The sequence below is a fragment of the Myxocyprinus asiaticus genome, chromosome 20, assembly GCF_019703515.2.
Source record: "Myxocyprinus asiaticus isolate MX2 ecotype Aquarium Trade chromosome 20, UBuf_Myxa_2, whole genome shotgun sequence".
Lineage (NCBI taxonomy): Eukaryota > Metazoa > Chordata > Actinopteri > Cypriniformes > Catostomidae > Myxocyprinus > Myxocyprinus asiaticus.
In genome coordinates, this window is record NC_059363.1 from 43,192,441 (window position 1) to 43,217,333 (window position 24,893).

Genomic DNA, 24,893 nt, shown 5'->3' on the forward strand with positions numbered 1-24,893 from the left:
ATATAATAATTAGTATTTTTACAGTATAATGGATTTTTATAATTTAATATTGAGTCATGGAAGTCTGGGTCATGGCAAAGGCTCAAACAGTAAAATATATACATAAAAGGCATTTGAAAAATATAAAAAATAAAAGATGAAGGCTTGGTTAAAATTTTTCACTTCAGTTTTCATGTGACCCTGATATAACAAAAAATAAATAAATAAATGAAAAAAAAAAAAGAATATATATATATATATATATATATATATATATATATATATATATATATATATATATATATATATATATATATATTATTTTATTTTTTAATGAAAATTAACCTCTGGGACAAGAAATTAAAGGCCTGAAGTTAAAGAAACCCTCGTATATACCGTAGTGTGTACATATGTAAAATTTATTTTTAGTTTCTAGTTCGATTTTTTGCCTTTATTAGATAAGAATCAGTGGAAAAGGAGAAGGCAATGACAAGGGCAGAAGAGCAGGAATGTATTGAGAAAAGACTTGACCTGGGACTCAAACTCAAGTCACCCATGATGTTACTGCACTTTAAGTCAGAGCACTGCCCATAAGATTAAGGCTCCGACATAGTATGTACATATGTTTGGATAAGGAGTAGATGAAGGAATGAATATGTACATGAATGAAGGGACATGTGTGTGCTTAATAAGAAATGATAGGATTAAAAAATTCACTTCAAAGTAGCTGGTCACATCCTGGTAACTTACATGTCTTTCCTTGGCCAGAAATGTCTTTGGCATCTCCATTTGCATAGACTGCAGCAACAGTGATAGAGTAGGGCGTATCTGGAGTCAGTTTCTGCAGAATAACTGTGTTCTTCTTCCCCCCAATCTGTGTCTGTAAGGTGAGAATTAACTGTTTAGTTAGTGTACTCAAAGAACTGCATCCACCATTAAGTATACTGTATGCTTATATTGAAGGAATCTACAAGGTTACAGTAAGGTGCTTTAAAGGTTAAAGTTTAAAAAGTCTATGGGGCAAGCATTCAAAAGGGTTTAAAAGCAAAAATGTCAAGCTTGTATTTTTCTTTATAATATGAGCAAAAACTATTTATTATTTAAGATGTAAAGTTTGCTTAGTCGTAATTTTGAAGTGGGACTACCTTTCTACCATAAAGGTAATCCATATGACTCCAGTGGTTTCTATGATTGATTAAAATAAAATTTTGGGTGAGAACAGATCAAAATATTACTCCTTTTTCACTATAAACCTTGACATCTGCAGTCCCATTGGTGATCATGATTTCAAGCTCGATTACACTCATCTAGCACTCTGCGCATGCGTTTCAAGCACTAGGAAGTATAATCAAGTTTGAAACCATGATGGTGCCTAGAGACTGTCTTTGCAAGATCTAGAGTGAAAAAGGAGTAACATTTTGGTCTGTTCTCATCCAAAATCGATTGGATTGCTTCAGAAGACATTAATTAAACCACTGGAGTTGTATGGATTACTTTAATGCTGCCTTTATGTGCTTTTTGGAGCTTAAGAGTTTTGGTCTCCATTCACTTGCATTGTATGGAGCTACAGAGTTGTGATTTTCTTCTCAAAATCTTCGTTTGTGTTCTGCAGAAGATCTCATGAGAAGTCGTAATAATAGAACGAGATGGCGAAATCATACGAAATCTTACAAGATGGCTCATACAAAAACATACTCCCATTGAGAAAAAAACAAACAAACAAACCAACGAACGATAATAGCACAATTTTTTCCCATTTTACCCCAACCCAAAACGAAACCATAAAGTCTAACAACCCCTTACTTACCCCTAACCTAACCATAGTTTTAATAGGAAAATAAATTTTGTGCACCATGGAAGAAATGCAAAATTGAGGTTTGAAAAGAGAAGAGGGAAGTGGATTACAGGCTATTGACATACATCAGTCTTTTCAGTTCACAGACGTTTCCTCTGTTCAAATAAAGTGTTGGATAGAAGGCCAGCTAAAATTTGATGCTTGAATTGTACCAATTTGGAAATGGTACCTTTTCATATGAGCCTAGTTTTACAATATCTTACGATTTTGCCATCTCTTACGAATTAGCACATTAGGTTATCATGAGATTGTATTTGAACATGAAACTGTTAACTTGGTAACTTTTGCATGATATCCATGCAAGGAGAACAGGAGAGTGTGATGTACTTATTCGTAAAGCACTTTTTACATGGTGCAAACTCCAACCACAGGAATTCGAAACTTCGGTAACACATAACTAATAAGCTTCAAATTTCTATTTTTTAACTATCTGGTGCACTTGCACTCATAGAGATCCATTGTCAGTGTAATACTGTGAATGTGTTTTCTAGTTTTTACATACTGAAGGATAAGTCATAATTATTTTCTTTGGAAATCAACAGTATGCCACAGATGCTGTTGACTGAGCTTAAATTGTATTTAAGCAGGAATTTCCATTAAATAATCTTAAGCAATCCTCAGCTTAGGTAATTGGGCAGTACTGGCTGACTACATTAATATTAGTGACAGCACATCTAAAATATGATTGGTGATAGGACTACTTTTCAGTAAAGGAAAGTACTATGCAGTTTTGTGCTGTTATTCCTGTGACTGTAGCCAGTGTAAATCTTTCCCCTTGATGAACAAAACAGAGGTTGAAAAAGTTACTGCAAAGGCTTTAGTATAAAAACAACACTCCTACACCCACTCAAATGTCATGAAAACATGAAAAATGACAAAAAGATGATGAGCTGAAAGAAGTCATGGAAATATGGGTAGTATTTTAGTTGTACCACTGAAAAAGCAAAAAGACAAAAGTCAATTGAAAAGTAGGGAATCCCCAATCATATATTAGGTGCACTGCCAGATCATCAAAACACTAATTATTCTGAGTAAACACATTCTGGTTCTTTACAATTATAAGGCATTAATCTAGAGATTGTATGCAAAGTATATACTAATCGCTCAACAATGGATAAAAGTCTTACACCTTAAAACTCTACCTTAAACTCTAAGTGAAAGTCTGCTGGTCATCTGAAATCTTTCATCTAACTCTATCAACAGTGTTAATCTCCTTTAAGAATAAGACTTAAACATTTGAGAAACAATGACTCTTTGCCTAAGGATACAAAGGATTTCAACAAAACTTCCCATGCATGCATGCACAAGATTCATTTTGTGAGTCGCTATTTGCTTTGCATTGAATCAGTAGATTAATGCCGTCGTCAGTCAGTTAATATGAAAACAAAATTTTTTAAGGAATTTACAAATTGTGATCTTCCTCCTGCAACTGGTACGTAGGTAATCCTGTAATTCTGGACTCGGCCTGGGGCGTGATCCCATTTGGTGGTAAGGGAGGTGGTGGTTGCATTGAACACCTGGAGGTTTTGAGGGGGTCCACTAGGAGCTATAGGAAAAGCAGGCATTTCAATCTTGCATTCTATGTAACAAATCTTTATGGATCCATATGGAATCTATATGTCAAATGTCATATATCTTAGTGTTTAAAAACAACTTACCAGGTGTTATGATCTTGGACACTTAAGTCGGGAGGGTACAATGAGAAAGAGTAAAAATGTGTCAAATACACAAATGTGGAGACAGCAGTAACAGTAAACTGAAATGTGTTTTCTGTATTTTGTAATTTCTTACATGTGCGCTGGCTACCCAGCAGATCTTCACTTTCAGACTCATCGGGATAAATGGCAGTCACAGATACGTCATACATAGTGTCTTGTTCAAGATTCTCCAGGAGAGTGGTGGTGTCATCACTGTTCAAGATATCCTGAGAAAGACAGGAATCTGATATATGAGCTACTGATAAAGAATAAAGAATTTATTTGTGGGGACCTGGGTAGCTCAGTGAGTACTGACACTGACTACCACCCCTGGAGTCAGGAGTTCAAATCCAGGGCATGCTGAGTGACTCCAGCCAGGTCTCCTAAGCAACCAAATTGGCCCGGTTGCTAGGGAGGGTAGAGACACATGGGGTAACCTCCTTGTGGTCGCTATAATGTGTGGTTCTCACTCTCGGTGGGGCGCGTGGTGAGTTGTGCGTGGATGCTGTGGAGAACAGCGTGAAGCCTCCACACGTGCTAGGTCTCAGCGGTAATGCGCTAAACAAGCCACGTGATAAAATGTGCGGATTGACAGTCTCAGACGCGGAGGCAACTGAAATTCCTCCTCCGCCACCCGGATTGAGGCAAGTTACCACGCCACCACGAGGACTTAGAGCGCATTGGGAATTGGGCATTCCAAATTGGGAGAAAAAGGGATAAAAAAAAATAATAATCTCTTTATAACCTCATTAGATGAAAATCAATGGAAAAATTCAAAGTCAGTAGTAAAACGCATTAAATAAAGTGTACAAGTCTAACTACTAACAATCTCAACCATAACAATTACGTAAGTCTAAACGGAAAAACCGCAACATGGTTATATTTTACATTACATAATTAGAAGTAACAACTGTACCCAGTTACCATTTGTGAATATCTACTATTCATGAGGTTTTTATAGGGCTATATGCATGAAAATAATGAAATATTAATAACACTACACCTATACCAATATGATACGCAGGGAAGGGGAAGTCGGCGTGATTATGCAGACTCACTGACAAGAGCCATCTTCTATCAGACATTTTTGCATCGACTCCAGCGTTTACCATCCCGCTTTGAAACCACGAAGTAATCATGTTTGCATAATTACTGACTAGCATGATTTGAAGTTACATTTTACCCTCTAATGTTACATTTTACTCCACTAATGATTAGGTTTATGTTTAGGGTTTGGGTTGAGGGGTTACAGTTAATAAAACGTTCATTCCTTTTCACTGTACACCCTGTACAGCTGAAAACAACTTGCTTCACAATTTGCTTTTGGTGCCCCTCCATGGACATTTCACCCGGAAAATGGAGCTCACGTGTGCACATCCACCCTACAACACTTACCGCTTTGGCCACTGGGAGCAGTGCTTCGAATTTCAGTAAGCATAGACCGATTTTAGCTTAAGAAAAGTCCACCTACTGTGAGATCAGTCTGACTATACAGAGAAAAATATTGGCACTATTTGCACACGTGTTTGTGAATATTTAAGGACCCCATGAAATGATTTGACGAATGCAGTTTTCTTTCCCGTGTTCCCCACTAACATGAAGGCCTGGTTACATATCGAAGGGCTTGACCCTTTTTTTACATAGCCAATTGCCTCTAGTTTATATCACAACCATTAACTATGGATGTGCTCGGATAGTCAGCACATTAACCATTCGACGTGCCTCTATTCGAATACCATAATCATCATTCAGTTATTCTACACGTGCAACAGAGGTCTGCAGCCCGACAAACTGTTAGTTTTTCCAAGTATAAGGCGAGGTAGGGGCTGTACACAGGTGTTTGCATGCTTCTAAGCTGTTTTTCAATTGCTTTTCTATGTAAATGTGTTGTACGAATGTCTTTGACCGTAGCACCGCATCTTGTCGTTTTTGTTTGTGTTGCAAAGAAGTTGCAAGTTCACGTTGCAAAGAAGACTTCATGTGACTGTAACACATGATTTCAGGTTGCTTTCACCCGGCATGAGTTTCAGCGCTCGATAAATAATAAGCCAGTGTTTTTTCCCTTTTATCCTGGTGTGCATGCGTACGATAATTTGACAAGTTCAATGCTAAACTATTAAAAAAATCAAAGCATCCTGAAGAGGATAATAAACCAGTGTAACTTAACGCACATGACAAAAGTGGTTGCTGTCTCATGGAAATGTAAACCTGCATTGGAGGAGCACATACAGTATCAGGCTTGCCACTTAAATTGTATACACTAGTTAAGTATAAATAATCAGCCAGTGGCAGTTTGATTATTTTTGTTTGACTTTAATGAGAGTGCTTGTATAATTTGATCTACAGTCGTATGTGTTGTGCTATGTACACTCATAGCGCACTCTGGACTTTATTCCTTGTTATTTGGAGAAGTGTTTGATGGAAATCGATGCAATAAAAAAATATATTCCCACGGCCCAGTTCCCAACAGAAAACCATTTCAGATAACCATTCGTGAACCCTCATGGTTATCCGAAATTTACAAACGGTTGCCATGCACATCCCTACCATGAACCATGATTTGCTACTACTGAAAGTGCCTCCTAGTGTTGTTACCATGTTATTGCAAGTAGTAATAGCAAGACGATGTGATATTTACAATTTACGGAGAAGGGACATTCTCATATAGAAAGCATTTTATTGCGCTACAAGAAACTTGAATCTGTCCCTGCGAATGATTCAGGGATGTTCATTTAGGCAACTTGTAGGAGTACACTACAAACCAGTACAGTACAAATCCCCCCCCCCACTCCCAAACCCACCATCCCCCCAAATTGTTGTCTTTGATGTCTTACATATTGGAAGTTGTTCTCTCCACTCTTTGTCCAACCAATGCGATAAAGGGCAACGTCAGGAGCACCATGCTCCCAATGAGCCCTGAAACTGGTCTGGGTCACCTGGGAGAACCTCAAATTCTTTGGAGCTGGGACAACATCTAGTATGAAGAGAAAGAGACATTGAGTTATTGGTAACTCAATGGTGTTATTTTAATGAATTGATTAACTGAGTTTGTATTCTTACTGTTGGAACACATAAACCATGTTGAATTCAGGTATTATGCCAGCTAAAAGAGATTTATCACAGATTATGGAATCCCAAGTGAGTTACCTGTAGTAGCCTGGTTAAGCATTGGGCTTCCCATCCTGGAATCATAGACTGGAGTGACAGCAACATCATATTCAGTTTGTGAAATTAGATTAACCAGTCCACTAGTTGTCACATCTCCATCAACTTCAAGCTAAATAGAAACAAGGATAATGCAGTTAAATTTCTTGAAATGACTGACCAAATAGAAGCAGAACCTACTTTATGTTTTTTGAGGTGTTGTAGAGATGGAGAGGATTAAATCCAACACTGGAGCACTTTAAGTTCCTGCAAAAGTCCAGAGCCCTTGATCCAATTTTGCATCATCATCTGTCAGGTAACAGGAGCTGCCTCCATATGTGCTTTCTCAGAAGGTTTCTCAGGCCTCAGTCCACCTGGGCCTCCATTTGTGTGTATGTTTGTTTCCATCTTTTCATTACAGAACGAAGAGTTATGAGCAGCATTGAGTCATGATTAATGCCCCAGGATGTGGAGCACTGCTGAGGCCAAAACTGCCACTGCCAGTTAAAAAACACTCACAAAATGTACATCCAACAGCACTGGATGCTGCATGCCATTCAAAACTCTAGCCACCTCCATCTTTTTGGCAGGCATCTGCTCTTGCAATCTTTTAATGGTAGATGATCTCCACAACCCACAGCTCCAGAAAGCAGCTGCTCTCTCCCAGCAGTTGTCATCTCCACTGACTTGTGTAATGTAATTGCTGCAGTGTTAGGTCCCAAATCCATCAACAAGAGTCTCTATTTTGGCTGTCTGCCTGGACTTATTGTGTAAACAGACAGAAATCTTTCCACAGGAAGTTCAGATACTGCCCGATGTCTACAGTGACTCGGGAAGACTTCTTTATGCATGCAAACATAAGAGTGTTGGTCAACAGTTCAGTTCCCCAGAAGCTGATAAGCTGTCCACAAAATTATTCCCAAATGACTTCCAAGCAACTTCCATGGGGTGTTTTAACTAAACACGCTAGCAGAACTCTGAAGTTCTCATGAGGCTGCATTTGCTTTGAGAACTCATTCAAATGAATACCCAGTGTACTCCAGCAGTTAACAGTGATCTTACCTCCTTGGACTCTCCATCCTCTGGCTTGTAAGTTATGATGTATTTGCGAACGGCGCCGGATGCAGCATCCCAGTCCAGCAGCATGGTGCTGTGAGTAACATCTGTGATCCTCAACTCACCGGCTGGAGGAAGTGGCACTATGGTGGGCAGATGAGCAAACAAACGAAACAAAAACAGACAAACAAACAATGAGAATCTAATGGCTATGCTAAACATCCCTGCTGGGGGAAAGAGAGCCCTAGTGCCACCTACGGGTCACCCCCTGATCAGCAAGAGGTTCACTGGCAGTGTCGCCGTGCAGGGCGAAGATGAAAATGTTGTAGGCTGTGTTGGGATGAAGGTTCTTCAGCTGGACGTCAGTGACCTTTCCTTTCACACGCATCTGTGAAAGTTAACCACATCACAAATGAAAGGGATGGTGGACGCGTTCAAGGGGAAAATTACCCTGCTGAAAAGACCAGGATAGACCAGCATGCATATCCAGGCTTGTTTATGTTAAGTTCGAGTTACTTTGCTGATCTAGCTGTTGGACAGCTGTTTGCTGTTTTATTCATTTGGAATTTCTGAAAATCTGAATAGTGGGCATTCCATATCAGAATGGAGCCTGATCTAATTGTGAGTTTGCATTCAATTGTGGAGGACAGCTCCTCTCCTGAAACACCGCCAGTGGCCACTTTTGGGGAGGCAGGGATGTGGAGGCTGAACAGCAATTTCACTCTCGAGAGCATCATAGAGTATCTGAATGGCAACATTATTAGTTTTATTTAGGGCTGTCGATTACACGCAATTTAGTACGATTAAAAATAATGCTTTAAAAACATTTAACTAAATTAATCATGCCCCCTGACCCTTATGTAAATTCCTTAAATGTATTTTCCTACAATCGGAACAATTCAAGCTTGAAGTAACGTTCTTTTTTTTCTTGCAGGGGGCAATCAGCGCACCTCAAAAAATTCACAATCAAAAGGATGTGTTCTTGACAGCTAGATGAAGCACAACTGAATGCAGGGGTCTCAAGATGACATTTTCAAAGTTTCAACTACTTTTAAATTGACACAGCATCCTAAAAACATGGTGTTATGAAGCTAAAAACCAGTGAGATGCTTCAAAAGTATCCATCTGACGCATATGTACTGTACATAGACCGACTATTAAAAATAGCACCGACGAAAGGCAAGAACGCATTCTGTGAGAACAGGACAGATTGACAAACTCAATTACAGCATATATTGCTGTTGACTATATGCTTATGTTCAATGACATGGGAATAAATCAAAGAATATTTTGACTTCTAAAGCCACTTTTTGTATCGTCTAATACTTTTTTTTACTTGTCTCCCACAATAATCTGAATTATTTTTTTTTTTACATATATATTATATTTATAATTATTTGAATTATTATATAATATTTATATTGAATTATCTTATTTTGAGTCTTTCTCAGCAAATATTAATATATATAATTAATTTGATAAATGCAATTAATTAATCGGGATGTAATTAATTTGAATAAAAATGTTAACTGACTGACAGCCCTACATTTATTACATTACTGTTAATCTGCATCAAATTACAGCATTTACTACAGGCAAGTTTTTAAAAAAAGGCTATATTACTTACAACAGTAGCCTACAACAATGCCCAATAGCAATTTGAGATTAACCAACCAAAAAGGAAAGTCATCTCAAGTTGTTACAGTTTAATGAAAGATTCCGAAGACAATTTTTTAAATTATAATTTTATTTTATTTTTTATTTTTTTGTCTTTGGAATTGTGCACAATAAGACCAGGAACATGTATTAAGAATATAAATAGGTTCAATATTGATTTCAGGTTGAGTTAAAGCTATTTAAGAAGCCTGCTGGGGACACCAGCATCAAAAACTCAGCATATTCTGGTCTTTTCAGCAGTGTAATTTTAGCACAAGTAGCCTAACAAACAAATTCTTATGTTACCCCCTATTCTACACCATATGGTACCCTGTATTTAACTCTGTACTTATATTTACCACTATAATAATGTCTAAACTAGTACCACAAAAAAGCAGCCTTATTTCAAACAGGCATCATATGCTGAACATATTTTTTCTATCTAATGAGAAAATGGAGGAGCTTTGAAACATCTGCTCCCTTAGAACAGCTAAGCAAAGCCCTGTGGACATCAGAATGTAGCCAGAACTGACGCTGAGACCTCTGAAATCATTTGAAAAACTCGAAGGAGAAACTGTGTTAACAAGCCCCAATGAGCTAATGAGCTGAGCGCAGACACTCTTGATTTTCCAAATGTTGCACTATAAAGAACATTTTTGAGCCCATTAAGTGTAGGTGGTATCTAGAATTTCTAAAAAAATGCTTTCCATTTCCCATTTCATAGCAAGTCATAGCTGTTGACAGACTTGAGCGGCCTTACACCCTAATATTTCCATTAGCACATTTAGTTTGTTTCATTTATTACCATTAAAAGCCATAAAACACTATTCTTTCACATGTTTTCCTTTTCGTTTTGAAATGTTCTGCATGATATGGTGAGATTGGGTCTGCGGTTGGGACAGTGGTTGAAATATTGAGTGTGGCATCACCGTACCTCCTTTTTCACAGAGGGTTCAGTGGCATTAAGGGCGTTGTACACAACCATGTAGCTCGTGGCCTCTTCAGCCGCATCCCATCTCACATTCATGGTGGTGGAGCGCACCCTGTAGATGTTCATGCTCCTCACAGCACTGAGAGGCACTATGGAGGGGAACATAGCTTTTCTCTCTTTCTCTCTCTCATTTCTATCCCTGGCTATCCATCTAAGCGGAATGAAGCACGAATGGGAAAAAGAAAGCAGTCCAGGGTGGAATGATGGATGTTTGTCAAGGTGGAATGGAACACCATGGAAGACAATGGTTGGATGATAGAAGTCATGGGATACTCACGTGATGGAAATGACAAGGACAAACAGATATGCCAACATCATGACGTTGCACATTAAGACAACAGTGATTACACACAGAGGAAATGCAAATGTACATAAAATAATACACTTCGCAGTGCAAAGCAACATCATGCTGTATGTAACATGAAAACAGTGACAGCACTGTGAAAGGAAAGACTGCATTAGGGTTAAGTCATAAATTGTTAATTTAACTTCAGACATGACAAACACAGATTTAGCAATGTAAGCATAAACACATTGCATAGCATTTAATTAATTTAAATAATTTGCACCTGGCTAACATCAGTTTTTTAAACAGAAAAGAAAAAGCATTTCCCCATATATTTCTAAATATCCTGGTGTATACAGTGGTGGCCACAAATATTGGCACCCTTGGTAAATATGAGCAAAGAAGGCTGTGAGAAAATATGTCTTTATTGTTTATCCTTTTGATCATTCATTCCAAATATTCACAAAATATCTCCTCTAATGGATATCAAACAATTGCGAACACAACACAAGTTTTATCAAAAAACATATATTTTTGTCAAATATATGTGTGGCACAATTACTGGCACCCTTTTATTCAATACTTTGTGCAACCTCCCTTTCCCAAGATAACAGCTCTAAATCTTCTCCTATAATGCCTAACGAGGTTGCAGAACACATGGCGAGGAATCTGAGACCATTCCTCCATACAGATCCACCACCATATTTAACCGTGTCCATGAGGTACTTTTCCATATGGCTGCCTCTCTGTGTGCGCCAAACCCATCTCTGATGTTTGCTGCCAAAAAGCTCTATTTTTGTTTCTTCTGACAGTAGAACCTGGTCCCATTTGAAGTTCCAGTAGTGTCTGACAAACTTAAGATGCTTGAATTTGTTGTTGGATGAGAGCAGAGGATTTTTTCTTGAAACCCTCCCAAACAACTTGTTGTGATGTAGATGACATTTGATTGTAGATTTGGAGACTTTCTGACCCCAAGACCCAACTAATTTCTGCAATTCTCCAGTTGTGATCCTTGGAGATTCTTTGGTCACTCAAACCATCCTCCTCACCTTGCTTGGAGATAATATAGACATGCGTCCTCTTCCAGGTCGATTCTTAACATCTCCAGTTGATTGGAACTTCTTATTTATTGCCCTGATGGTGGAAATGGGCATTTTCAATGCTTTAGCTATTTTCTTATAGCCATTTTCCATTTTGTGAAGCTCAACAACCTTTTGCCACACATCAGAACTATATTCTTTGGTCTTACCAATTGTGATAGATGACTGAGGGAATTTGGCTTGTGTGTTACTTCATATTTATACCCCTCTGAAAAGGGAAGTCATGGCTGAACAATTTAATGTTCCTAGTCACCCAGGTGTGCTAAAAAAATGTAAAATATGAATGGGAATTTACTTCAGATATATTTTACTCATAAGAATTTCCAGAGGTGGCAATTATTGTGCCACACATATACTTGAAAAAAATATTAGTTTTTTGATAAAACTTGTGTTGTGTTTGTAATTGTTTGATATCCATTTTTTTGTGAATATTTTGAATGAAAGATCAAAAGGATAAAGAATAAAGACATATTTTTCACAGCCTTCTTTGCTCATATTTACTAAGAGTGCCAATATTTTTGGTCACCACTGTAATTGCATGTAAATACTGCATGACAGTTCACATTTAAAAGGGTGAATCTCACAAGGAAATATCCAGGTCATATTTCACCCCAAAATCAAAAGATTTTATTTGGATAGCTGTAATGCAAAAAAAACAAAAAAACAACAATAACTCACTCATTATTGTAATACAGTAATGAAAATCATCTTGTCCTGACACAATTTATTTATTTTTTTCTAAATTCAATTCAGTACAAAATACTACCATGAAGTATATTTAAAACTGTACTTGACAATTTGAATAAAACATCAGTTTTTTTTTTTTTTTTTTTGCACTGCAGATATCCCTTTCCTTGACAGGCTTTGTGAGATTCACCCAAATTATTTTTCTACTCCTCCAAAAAAGTACTGTGGCGGTATCATGGTACTTCTGATATATACTACGGTACTGAATAATTACCACATTCATATACCATGCTTTTGCCATAGTATTACCATGGTATATGTCCAAAAACCATGGTAACAGCATTTCATTTTTTTTTTTGGAGAGAAATGCAGTATTAAATTCTCATTACTTTTGTCAATTGCCCAATTTAGAAATTTGATGATATACATTTTGCTGTGCTGATTCATATTGTTGAGGAATTGCCTCAGGTTGTTCTGATCATGAATGCACACTTACATGTCGTCTCCATGCCTTTGAGGGGATCGCTGCTCTCCTCTCCCACTACTGAGTAAACCTTCACTATGTACTCCGTCAGTGGAATAAGACTCTCCAAAACCACAGTCGTCACCGTCCCATCAACAAACAACTGCAACAGAGGAAGAGATTATAGAGGAGTAAATAGCGAAAAGAAAAGAGTAGGATGCAGTCCACAGAAAACAGTTATGTGTCATTCAAACACTTTCTAAGTAGCAAATGAATAATTTCTAGGTCAAATTCAAGTTTCAGATAACAATAGTAGACAATTTTTTTGCATGAAATTAGGATATAACAGACAAATTGTAAAGGAAGAAGTAACTGAAAATGCATCAAGCCATCACTTTGTCATTCTTTCTTTTTCTGTCTTTGTCTCCGCTTTGTCTGCTTGCTCTAGCTGTAAATTAAGTCGTCACTTTTATTTGTATAGTGCTTTTCACAACACACGTTGTTTCAAAATGATTTACAGAAAATGATGCTGTAACAGAAAATGATGCTAAAATTTAATTGTAATTTTGAAACATATGTATAAAATCATGTGCACACACATAAGATGAAGACTTCAGTCATATCAGTAACCTTATAAAAAAAACGGCCGCTGTCCGCGAGGCTTGTGGGAACGGGACTCCCTGACCGCCTGGAGCGAGGGAGCCTCTGCCGGGGGCGGAGGAGTGTCCCCACGGGACGCCGGGAACGCGGAGGGGCGTTCTGTCCGCTGGGGGTCAGAGGTCTGACTCCGGTCCGCCCGGGGAGGAGCGGCTGCCGTCCACCTGAGAGGGTGGAGGAGTGATCGAGGACCACGCGACAGCGCATCAGAGAACCAGTGAGTTTCTTTTACTCTCTCTCCTCTCTCTCTCTCTGTCGCTCCGTGTTGGCCTTTCCCTCGCCTATTTTGTTTTGTTGTTTTTCCCCTCCTGTCTCCTCCCAGGTCGAGGAAGGCAGGGATGACCCACCGGCAGTCGGGGCGCAAGGCACGCCCCCCCGGAGAGGAAGGGGGATGTATGTCATGCCGGGGGCTCCCCGGCCTGAGGCAACGCCAGGAGGAGTGTAGAGCCGAGGAGGGTGGGGCCGGGCTGGAATGACGCACACCCGGTCCCCAATCAGCCTGATGGGGCGCGCAAGGGATAAAGGCGGCCGGGGACGACAGTTCGAGAGAGAGAGAATTACAGGCAGCTGTACTGTGTGTTTAAAGGTTGTGTGGTTTTGTTTAAGTTGTTTATTAAATTATTATTTAAGTTGTCAAGCCGGTTCTCGCCTCCTCCTTTCCGCTGAACCCCCTTACAGGGGCGTAAGCTGATGGGTTCGTTGACTTATCTCTTAGCCAATTGGCTCGCTCACATGTGACATGTTAAGCCAATCAGCTTGATTGTTGTAAACGGATTGGTCCTTTGACATGTTATCCAGTGGCCAATCAACTTGTGTCTCTCGTCTAACATTTAAATTGCTCAGTTTTGCAGATAAGCCGGTTTCACTGCAGCGCGCTGAGAGAGTTTTTTCTCTTAAACCCACCTCCACCACAGCTCCATTGGTCTAGATCTGCTACATGGGGATTGTTTGTATGTCTATTTGTGCAGCAGCATCATGACCTACATGCTTATCTCCATATGTACAGTATGTATATTTTATAGCAGTAGCAAGTCTCTGTACTTGTGCTGCAGCAGCAACGTTGCAGATCAGATCAGCTCTGCCAAGACCAATATCCTATCAATGTCATACCCACATTAACTTGCTAAATCTTTCAGAGAGTTGTCATGACTGAAATTATAAACCTATATATGCATTATAAATCTAACTATAAATAAATCTTCAAATAAATTCAAATAAATTAGTACCATGACAATTTAGCTAATATTTGTGTCTATAAAACAAACAAGAAATTAATAACTAGATTTTTACATTTATTGGTATGTGTAAGGAAGTCATAGCTTGTACATAGCAATATAATTAACAGTGTAAAAATAATAGTAACAGTTAGGGCTTTCTTATATACAAATCATGATTTTAAGTTTGATAGCTGGCCTTCTGACAAATATTTAGAATGAAATGTTTACATTTCCTGAACAAAGTTGTGATGCCTGCCCATCCAAAACTCTCGGCCACAATGCTTGGATGTTGTGTGCAGTTGTCAGGGTATTACAGTGATTTCAGCGTGTTGCTATGTTTTTGCTGTGCATTCTCGGTGGTTGTTAGGTGGTTACTTACTGGCCCAGTGTTTGTTCCGCCCATTTTATTATCAGCCAGTTAAAAATTGCAAGTCCAATTGCTTAGAAAAGCATAGCACAACTCTCCTCGACAAGGCACATAATATGAGGTATATGGTGCGGAACAAGTTACACATTCAACATACTTAGGGTTGCAGGTTTGTTTAAATCACTAACCCTAAGTGTGAGCAATAGTAATAGCGATGCTTGTTTTGCAGTGGTTATACCTGTTGAGGTTCTCCTCCTGCAGTGCTCACATACTCTATTCTGTACTTGTCTACTGGTCCGTCAGGGCCAACCCAGGTGGCACGGAAGGAGTAATGGGTCACATCTGAGGTCACTAGATCAGTGGGTGGTTCAGGGCCTTCTCCTGTGAGGGCAGTAATGATAGTAATTAGACTTTAACCTTTGACCCCCTCAACACAATGGCCAAAATGAATAGAAAAGGAGTATGTTCACTGTCCCAAACTGGAGAAAAGGACTTTATGCCAAACTTTCCAGCGATTAGGATTAAATTCTCTCATTTAGAAATGTTCTCTCATTTGGAGAACTGATAGAAAAACAGTTCCTGTTGAGGAAATTCCTCTTTTCTTCTTTTAGCCAAATGCATTTGAGAGAAGATAAAACATGAGACATGAGATAAAAGTTTGGCAGAATTTTTACTCCGGTAAGCAGCTTTACTCAACTCATCCCTTCTGCACAATCATTAAATGTCATTATAAATTGATAGTTTCGGTCCTGAATGTATATGTTGATACAGGTCAATACAGCATTCCAGTCGCACTAAAATTCACAAGAAAGTAACAGCTATGACACAAAAGACATGCTTAACTGCTACTATGTAGCCTATTTCACTGCGCAGCACCCATAAAGGCAGTGTTAATTTTAACACAGTTTTTTTTTTTCAGTTATTTAAGTAATATTTTTTGTCTTTTGACAACTAAATACTTTACATTTATTCAATATTTCATCATATTACATTTTACATATTACATACATTTTAGTCCATTTTAATTGTATATAACTTTAGTCTTTAAAAATAACATATTTTAGTTGATATTTTAATGTGCAAAATGACAAAATGTAACATGTATCAAACATGTATCAACTTTAACCACATATTCAAATATTTTTTTTCAATTTATAAACTACTCAAAATTATTTGAACATGTATCAAACATATTAAAGATATAATCATATGTTTAATATGTAAGATTAAACAATGAGTAAACTGTCCTGAAAACTGAGCTCTTGAAATATTAACATATAATGAATATACTGAGAGATTATCTTATTTTAAGAAGTTACTCTGCTGTCAATTCCTCACATTTAGACAGTTTAGGATAATGCGTTATAGAAATGCCATATTCACAACGCAAGTTATGCATTCTGAGTAGCGCGCAATTAAGTCCATGTTACTTTTTTATTTACTTCCACGGTTTTTAAACTGAGAGGCGCGCCTCCCGTGACATGCTCTGATGCAACCATGGGGAGATGCGCCTCCCAGAATGGAGAATGATGATAAATATACCAAGTAAAATCAAAAGATAAATAAACAGCATGAAAATGTATTGTGGAGAAAAATGAATATTAATAGCATTATGGACCATATTCCAGCTTAATAGTCCGTAGCTCTATTGCATTCTAATACTGTTAAATGTTGAGAGTGCATCCATGTACCAGTTGCGCGAACGTGAATCTCTTTGCTTGCACGCGGATTTCCTTTACTCTCGCACAAAACTGGAAGTGCGCTCTCAAATACTGAATATACGCTGCTTTATAAAATCTCCCTGGTCTCGTTCAGAGAGTGCGTGTGCACCCTCAAAACATGTCCTGTTCACTCGCAAATCTATAAAGCCATATAGCTCCGGGGGCGCAGCCTTGTAAATTTTGTCAGAGGGGTGCTTAATGTTTAACACTTTGAAAACCCCTGATTTACTTCATAGTCTGTGCTGTTGCAAGTTGTAATATTACGTTTATGTTGTGGATATAGCTGATTAATCTCACATACATAGGATGTGTTTGAGTAAGGTAATTAACCTGTTAGTAAAGTTCATTGTACAGGTGTTTTAGATTTTCTTTCGTTTAAAAAACAACAAAACATTAGAGCATTGTTAATATCTTGCAATTTTTTTTTCTTGTCATATTTTTGTCAATAGTGTATTTTAATTTAAACCATTTTATTATCGTTATTATGCGTCTTTCACATCTCGTTTTCGTAACCCTTCGTCAACTAACATTTTAGTCGATAATTTCATTGGCGAGATTAACTCTGCATCTATTAACCTTAGTTTACATGTCATGTACTATATTTTTTAGCCGAAGGATGAATTTGCTAAATACAGGAACTTTTACATGCAAACTTGTGCCTTATTTCTTTTTATTATGTAACTGTTTATAAAAGCAATAAGGCACTTGACTATATCATACAACTCCCTTTAGCCATGACTATAATAACAATATAATATATTAAACATAAATCTTCATGGCCACATACATACAGCACATGACCTCAGTGTTACCTGGACCCTTGACACTGTTACACAGGTTGTTTGACAGGTCATCCACGATGTCTAACAGGAAGGAGAAGTCCGCCACATTGTACATGTGGATATCATCAGGATCAGAGGCAATGGTTCTCAGCTCGCCCTCATCTGCGTTCTTTACACCTGGAGATCACAGAACCCCAAAAAGACGCATCCAACATTAAACTTCAACTGATGATCCAGTCCACTCTAGCAGACTCAAAATAACTAGATTTCGGCAGAGGGTGTCACACATGCGGACTGTTTTGCTTAGATCTCGCTCTCTTCAGTGATTCATGGGACAGCGATCATGTCTTGTCTATAAGCCCTCTTCCTTCGCTGTCAATGTAACTTTACCTTGTGAAAGTGAGTGATTGTGTATTTATCCCCTCAAGGCTTGCCGTAGAACGCCTATGTCCATATGCAGCTTTCAGTGAGTAAAGAAATTACATTCAATAAAAACAGACTGTGTGTCTCCACTTTCTGATTTCATTAGTCATTTAATGTAGGAGAAAAACACTGGAAAAACGCTTGGTGACAGAATCACTTTGGATTAAAATCGACATTTGTGATGACATGCAGCTAATTGCGATGAAAACGTTCAGATCAGTTTGACATCTTGTCAGTTCCTCAGTAAAAGAAGAAGCTCATTATGTAGAACACAAGAGCCTGCTTCTGTGACAGAACGATTTTTTCAAGCAAACCTGATGTACTTTTTCAGTTTTTGAAGCCATTAATTCAGTAGGGAGTCCCGACGGTCAAGTGATTAACAACTTTACACTAGTAGACGCTAATGCGCACTCTGTCTCTCACCTACTAGCCGGCGATTATGTAAATTTAGCTCACAACTGAAAATCACTGGAAAAACCGGCTAGTGTGGCGCTGGCTTAACCGAGCATTCATACACTGTAGGATTGTGATGAAAAATCCTGTCTTCATCATGACAGAGAAAGAAAAAGAGTTCTTACCAATGGCATACAGCTCGATATCCTGATCGCGCAGGTTCTGAGAGTTGACTGTGATGTCATCCTGTGACTTGCCATCAGTAACCAGGACGCCGATCTTCCGGGAGTTTGGACGCATACCAACGTTAGCTTTGAAATTGTTCTGAAGGATGTAATTTAAAGCAAGACCTGTGGAATATTAGAACACAGGTCAAATAAATCCAAATATCATTGGGGCTACAAGCAAACAACTCTGACATATTGTACAGAATACAATGACTTACCAGTCAAAGTGTTTCCTCCTTTGTAGGGCAGATTGGCCACAGCCTCTAGAAGTTCTGCTCTGGTTCTGTGAGCGTTTAGGTGCCACTCTGTCTTTGGGTCTCCACTGTACTGCGCCAGACCTATAAACAGGGAGAAATGTAGTGTTTTCAAATCTATAACCAGACATTATATACAGTATATATAATCTTGTTGTTTTTGCTTAGAGGCTTCTCTTTCATAGCACATGAGACATGAGATTGTAGTTATGATTAATTTAAGTATCAACTTTGTTTCAGATGTTACTCCTAAAATTCCAGTGGAGAAAAAAATAGACACAAATATTGCAATTGTTAACAAACTGTACTGTAAAAGCACTGCACTGAGCTATTAAATGAATGAGGATAGCATAGCTCAGATACTTTGGTCTTGGAAGAATTTGATGAGAAAAGTTTTTTTTTAATCTCTGACTTTTGATTAAAAGTCTTTGGTATCTTTGCAAATCTAAGCAACATTTGAAACATTGTTTTTAAACATCTCATCTGAAACTCCAGAGGAGAATACTGCGGCCTTTTTTTCCGGAGAAATTTCAGGAGCACGACAACCCCCTTTTTGTTCTTTTGTTCCAAAACAAATGACATTTTAGGAAGACTATTAGCCTCAGCCACCATTCACTTTCATTGCTTCTTTTGTCCATTTGATCACAGTGGTAAGAAAAGGATGGCAATCCATAACTTTCTGCCTAAAATCTCCTTTTTGTAACAACATGAGGGTGAAATAATGCTGACAGAACTTTTATTTTTTAATGAACTATTCTTAAAAAGTCTCTGTTTGCTCTCCATTTAATTTCTTAGCTATCTGGGCGAAAGACTTAAGATATTAAAGAGATCTCATTTGTGATTTTTCTTTCTTATGAATAGGTATTTTTTGTGAATCCACTAACTAACATGATCATGAGCTCAAACGAAAATTCTCTTACCAATCTGGACACGATCCGGGCCGATGTCAAACACACCCACCATGCGGCCGATGAAAGACCTTATGGTCTTGAAGTTCAGGCGGCCGATACTCCAAGATCCATCAATGAGCAGGACGATATCGGCCTGAGCTGTAGTTTTACACATTACATCTGTGGCCAGAGGACAATTCAGTCAGTCATTGAATTATCATAACAATAATCACCAATATATTATTAGCAGCCATAAAGACTGAAGTGATGCCAAAGATCATGATTCGAGAAAATAAAACACACACAAAACATTCACACAGTCACGTAAGTCATAACAGTTTATTTAGCATTTTGGGCAGATACATTTTATAACCTATTAACAAGTTATGTTACATAACATCTTTTTAAACTATGAACTTTTTGTTGGTGAAGAAACATTGTTTTAAGCGATGTTTTGGTCTGTGTCCCATCTTGATTTCTTTCCAGACACCTGTGTGCGACGAAAGGGAAAAGTGCCGTCCGTCTGGCCCTGCTTAAAGAGAACAGGTTGCATAATTGTCTGATTTATAGACAATTCCCGCAAGCAACAAAGAAGAAGATAAGAAACCAATTGATCCAGTCAGTTAACATTTTAAAATGAAATGTGTTTTCTACATAAAAACATACCTGCGTGGGAGTTTCTAAGTAGCAATTAAATTAATTTTCATTAGACTTTTAAAAAGGTGTATTACTCAAACAGGCATTCATACTGTAATGTGAAATCTCTTGTGCTGTAAACACTAGCACTGCATGTAAATGGTGTAATACTGTAAATTCCATATTTCTGCTTATTGCTGATGCATGTTAATAATTATGTGGTTTTCATGAAATAAAAGTTGGAGTTTTGTGGCTTTAAGTCCATGTCTGTTAGCTTTGAGGCCACCAATATGCAGCTAGTGTGCTCCTAAAAGCTGACAATATAAACATTTAGCAGATATACAATACACTCAAAAAAATGTACTTTCACTATCGTCAGTTTCACTCAACCTTGTAACCAAGGGAACTTAAATTAAGTTGATTCAACTAAAAAATGTCTTGTCAGATTTACTTTATCCATATGCGTTGGGACAACATGAACATGTGCTTAGCATACTAACATTTCTTGTCCTAGCTAACATATCACTAAAAGAGTTTCATTTGAGTTATTTTGATATGATACATTTTGATGGGTTTACTTAATTCAGGTTTCTCTACTTGAAGCATTTAAGTTGAAATGACATGGTCATTTTAATTTAAGAAGACTCATTTCAACCACTTCCACGGACCAAAAATATTTATGACATCTTCTTGTCTGCAGGGGTGTTAACAAATTTTTGTCCAATAAGATGCTCACTAGAATCTGCCACAGACTAGCAATAGCAAGTAGCAAATCATGGTTTGCCTGAGTAAACTATACTAAAAGTTGTTGTTGTTTCCTGCTTCTATTAGAAACATGCCAACACAGGAAACTCATCAAGCCATTTAAAGGGGTCTTGAACAAGCTACTAATCAGCAAGCTCATGTTTCTGCATTATTAGTAAAGATAACAAGTGAAGAACTGGCCAAATACTCTTTCTAATGGAAGACGAATTATAAAATGAACTGAATAAATAACAGGATGGATCAAGCATGGCTCTATGTAGACACAGATGGGCTTCCTTAAGTACGTCCAGATTTTTCAGGAGAGCAAACACATGGTGTGCTTTCATCTCCGACTGACAGCACATAACTTTAATGCAATGTCATTTGTTGGACAATACAGTCTGGAGGAGGCACTCATCTCATGTTCTCTGTCTGTCGTCACCCACAGTTCTACTTGCTGTTAGAAGATCCATCTAATCAATTATCAATAGAGTGATGTCAAAACAACAAAATTTCAGAAACTTTCCTGAAATTTTTTATTTTGTTAATACTTTTCTGAAGAAAGATAAACATAAATGATGATGAAAGCCAACATATTAAATGCCATGGATCAATGTTTAATAAGTAATCCATTATTTTGTAGAGGGGGCTCAAAATGATAATTTTCGACTATGATTATGGAAAATAAAATACATAGGTCAAAAAACCTTAGAAAGGTGGCAGTGGCATTATCTAATATTAGATAAAGATATTAGATATTATTTTATCTGTATAATTTTTATTTTATATTTTGACGTCCTCTACAAAAATAATGAATTACACAGTAATTATTTTTCCATGGCATTTAATATTTAGACTTTCATAATCATTTATGTTTATATTTTACTAGTAACAGGGACCTGGACCCAATAGGGTTTAACTGTAACAGTGAAAGCATATTTTTTAAAGAAAGTAGATATGAGATTTTAACTAGTCAACTGGTCTGCTGTTTTCATGTTGCTACTCTGTATCCATTTGATGTAACATTAATGCCATGGCAGTACCATGGTACAGTGATGATGTCAAATGTTAATACTATTCTCCTATGATATATACTTTGGTACTGAATGATTAACATATTCATACACCATGGTATTAACATGGTACTCCACTGTACATAAAAGAATACCCTGCTAAAAAAAAAAAAAGACACCTAACTCAACCTAAGCTGGTCTAGCCAGCTTACAAGTGCCCAAAACCTTTCTAAAACCATCACATAGAACAGCCTGACCAGGCTGGGAGACCAGCTATGTTGGTTTGAGATGCGGGTGGATACCAAGATGCTACCCTGTTACCTTTCCAAATATTATGCTATATCAGCGATATCATAGTTTTGTATGCAAACAAAAGAGGAGTGTTACCTTGCCTCCTTCTCCTCTCCAGCTGCTGTTGGCCAGCAGACCCTCGCCACTAGATCTGTTTCCAATTAGGAGCAGCATTCCAGACCAGGGTCAACAGACCATGTGCAAAGCCTTAATTCTGTATGCCACTTTTTTCCTAACCAAGTTGTTAAGCATTGGTAATTGTGAGTAGATCACCTGTTTTGCTCTTGAAACTCTCGCATTGTTTCCATGTGAAGGCAGAGACAGCGGCTACCATGTGGCATAGTCACCCTGTCTGCTCTTTCACAACACAATTAGCTGTGCTGAAAGGTATTTGCCATTACTCAAAGCACTATCTGAGACTAGAGCTTACTTTTCTGACTCAGAATTGAAGAAAAATAAATAAATTGTGAAAGGATATGCTTTGTTATAGACAGAGTCTTTCTGATTAACCCTCTGGAGTAGATGGAGGTGCCGGCGCGATCACTTGGATTTATTTCTTATAACAACAGCAGCGACTTAAAATACTCCATCATTTATGGTCATACAGATAAGAGGCAGGGATCATTCGAAACTGTAAAGGGTCTACTTTTATTTGTGTCCACTCACAATAAAAACAAAACATTGAGCTTTTGTAAAATACAGAAAACAAACAGGATGCACTTTATGCTGCCTCTATCTCCGTAAACTATTTTCTGGAGCACGTCACAAAAATATACTGAAACTCAGCGCATAATTGTTACACAGACATGATAAATACATCTATAGAAACCTTGAAATGTCTACTTAAATGAACCAAGTCAAATCCAAAACAAATATTCTCTGATTATGTAATGTGTATGAAACTCAAGAGAGCTACAGTTTTTCCGTCTCATCTCCTTAGCGCTGTTCCTGACACAACCATTAGCAGAGCGCACTATTCACGCAGTAATGACTTGGGATGAACCTTACAAATATGGTAAACGCCCCCCTCAATGCTAAAAAAATGGCATCAAGCTTTATCAGATTCATTTTTTTATTTTATTTTTTTTACCTAATTTGGAATGCCCAATTCCCAATGCGCTTTTAAGTCCTCGTGGTCGTGTAGTGATTCGCCTCAATTTCGGTGGCGGAGGGTGAATCCCAGCTGCCTCTGTGTTTGAGACCGTCAACCCGTGCATCTTATCACGTGGCTTGTTGAGCGCGTTGCCATGGAGACATAGCTGTAACATCCGAGGTTGTTACCCCTCCTACCAACCACCAGAGGTAGCCCTCTCCCGAATACTAACTCTGTACCGTTTCTTCTTTGGTGACTTCCTGTTTAAACTATATAAATACCATGCTGTTCCATTTTGACTTTGTGAAGTATTGCCAGTTTACCCTGCCTTACCAAGCGTTTTTCCATTGCTATTGCTGATTGTTCTCTTGTTATGACCATTGCCTGTTTTCCTGGATTTACTGCTTTTGGATACCCCTTTGTTTTGTTTGCCTTGTTGGACTGTCTTTTTGGTTTATTGGATTACACCGCCTGCTTAACAACTACCTCTATTTGCCTGCCTATTTGGATTGTTTGCTTGTGTACTTTAAAAACTTCCTGCACATGGATCCTAACACCGTCTCCATGGCCAGTTCGTTCCAATAGCGCATGTGGAGGCTTCACGCCATCCACCGCGGCATCCATGCTCAACTCACCATGCGCCCCACCAAGAATGAACCACATTATAGTGACACATTATATACCGTCCCTAGCAACCGGGCCAATTTGGTTGCTTAGGAGACCTGGCTGGATTCACTCAGCACACCCTGGGATCTGAACTAGTGAACTCCAGGGGTGGTAGCCAGCGTCTTTTACCACTGAGCTACCCAGGCCCCCCGCTTTATCAGATTCATTGATTTTCCATTGCTTTTGGAAGATGGCACGCTATACACATGCGATGAAGCTCTCCTAGAGGATCCTGGACAGTAAGGAAAAATTCACATTTTCTTAAAAAAAAAAAAAAAAAAAAAAAAAAAGAGCGTGACTCTGATGAACGGTTGCATTTTAAATAACGACTTGATCCAGCCGAGGATACAATTTCTGATAAGTAAGTCTTTTATTAATCTATTCATTGTTTATACACTGCAGTGGTACTTTTTTTTTTTTTTTTTTTTTTTTTTTGGTCACGCCCCCTTTTGAAACAAGAAAAACTTTCATGCCTGTGATTGTGACTGGCTCATCCTGGCCAGAGCTGAGAAAAGTAAAAGGTACCACATGACAGTGCCATCTTCACGCTGTTTCGGAAGCGGACCTCTGGACAATAATTTAATCCTGCCCTGATTAATGATATT

At 38.1% G+C, this 24,893-nt stretch overlaps 1 protein-coding gene across 4 annotated transcripts in view; it reads right to left on the bottom strand.

The window, feature by feature from the left end:
* LOC127410922 (collagen alpha-1(XII) chain-like) overlaps positions 1-24,893 on the bottom strand; it is a 164,242-nt gene that overhangs the window by 73,456 nt on the left and 65,893 nt on the right. For 3 of the 4 annotated variants that reach the window (XM_051646170.1, XM_051646171.1, XM_051646168.1), the window contains 15 exons: positions 19,876-20,025; positions 18,920-19,039; positions 18,660-18,824; positions 17,689-17,835; positions 15,394-15,536; positions 12,948-13,077; positions 10,322-10,467; positions 7,990-8,119; positions 7,738-7,874; positions 6,679-6,808; positions 6,366-6,505; positions 3,626-3,758; positions 3,493-3,513; positions 3,241-3,380; positions 730-859 (listed from right to left, as the gene is read on the bottom strand). In XM_051646170.1, the coding sequence (XP_051502130.1) occupies positions 730-859; positions 3,241-3,380; positions 3,493-3,513; positions 3,626-3,758; positions 6,366-6,505; positions 6,679-6,808; positions 7,738-7,874; positions 7,990-8,119; positions 10,322-10,467; positions 12,948-13,077; positions 15,394-15,536; positions 17,689-17,835; positions 18,660-18,824; positions 18,920-19,039; positions 19,876-20,025 (1,962 nt within the window). The remainder of the gene's footprint in view (positions 1-729; positions 860-3,240; positions 3,381-3,492; positions 3,514-3,625; positions 3,759-6,365; positions 6,506-6,678; positions 6,809-7,737; positions 7,875-7,989; positions 8,120-10,321; positions 10,468-12,947; positions 13,078-15,393; positions 15,537-17,688; positions 17,836-18,659; positions 18,825-18,919; positions 19,040-19,875; positions 20,026-24,893) is intronic. The other variant, XM_051646169.1, reaches the window with a different exon arrangement.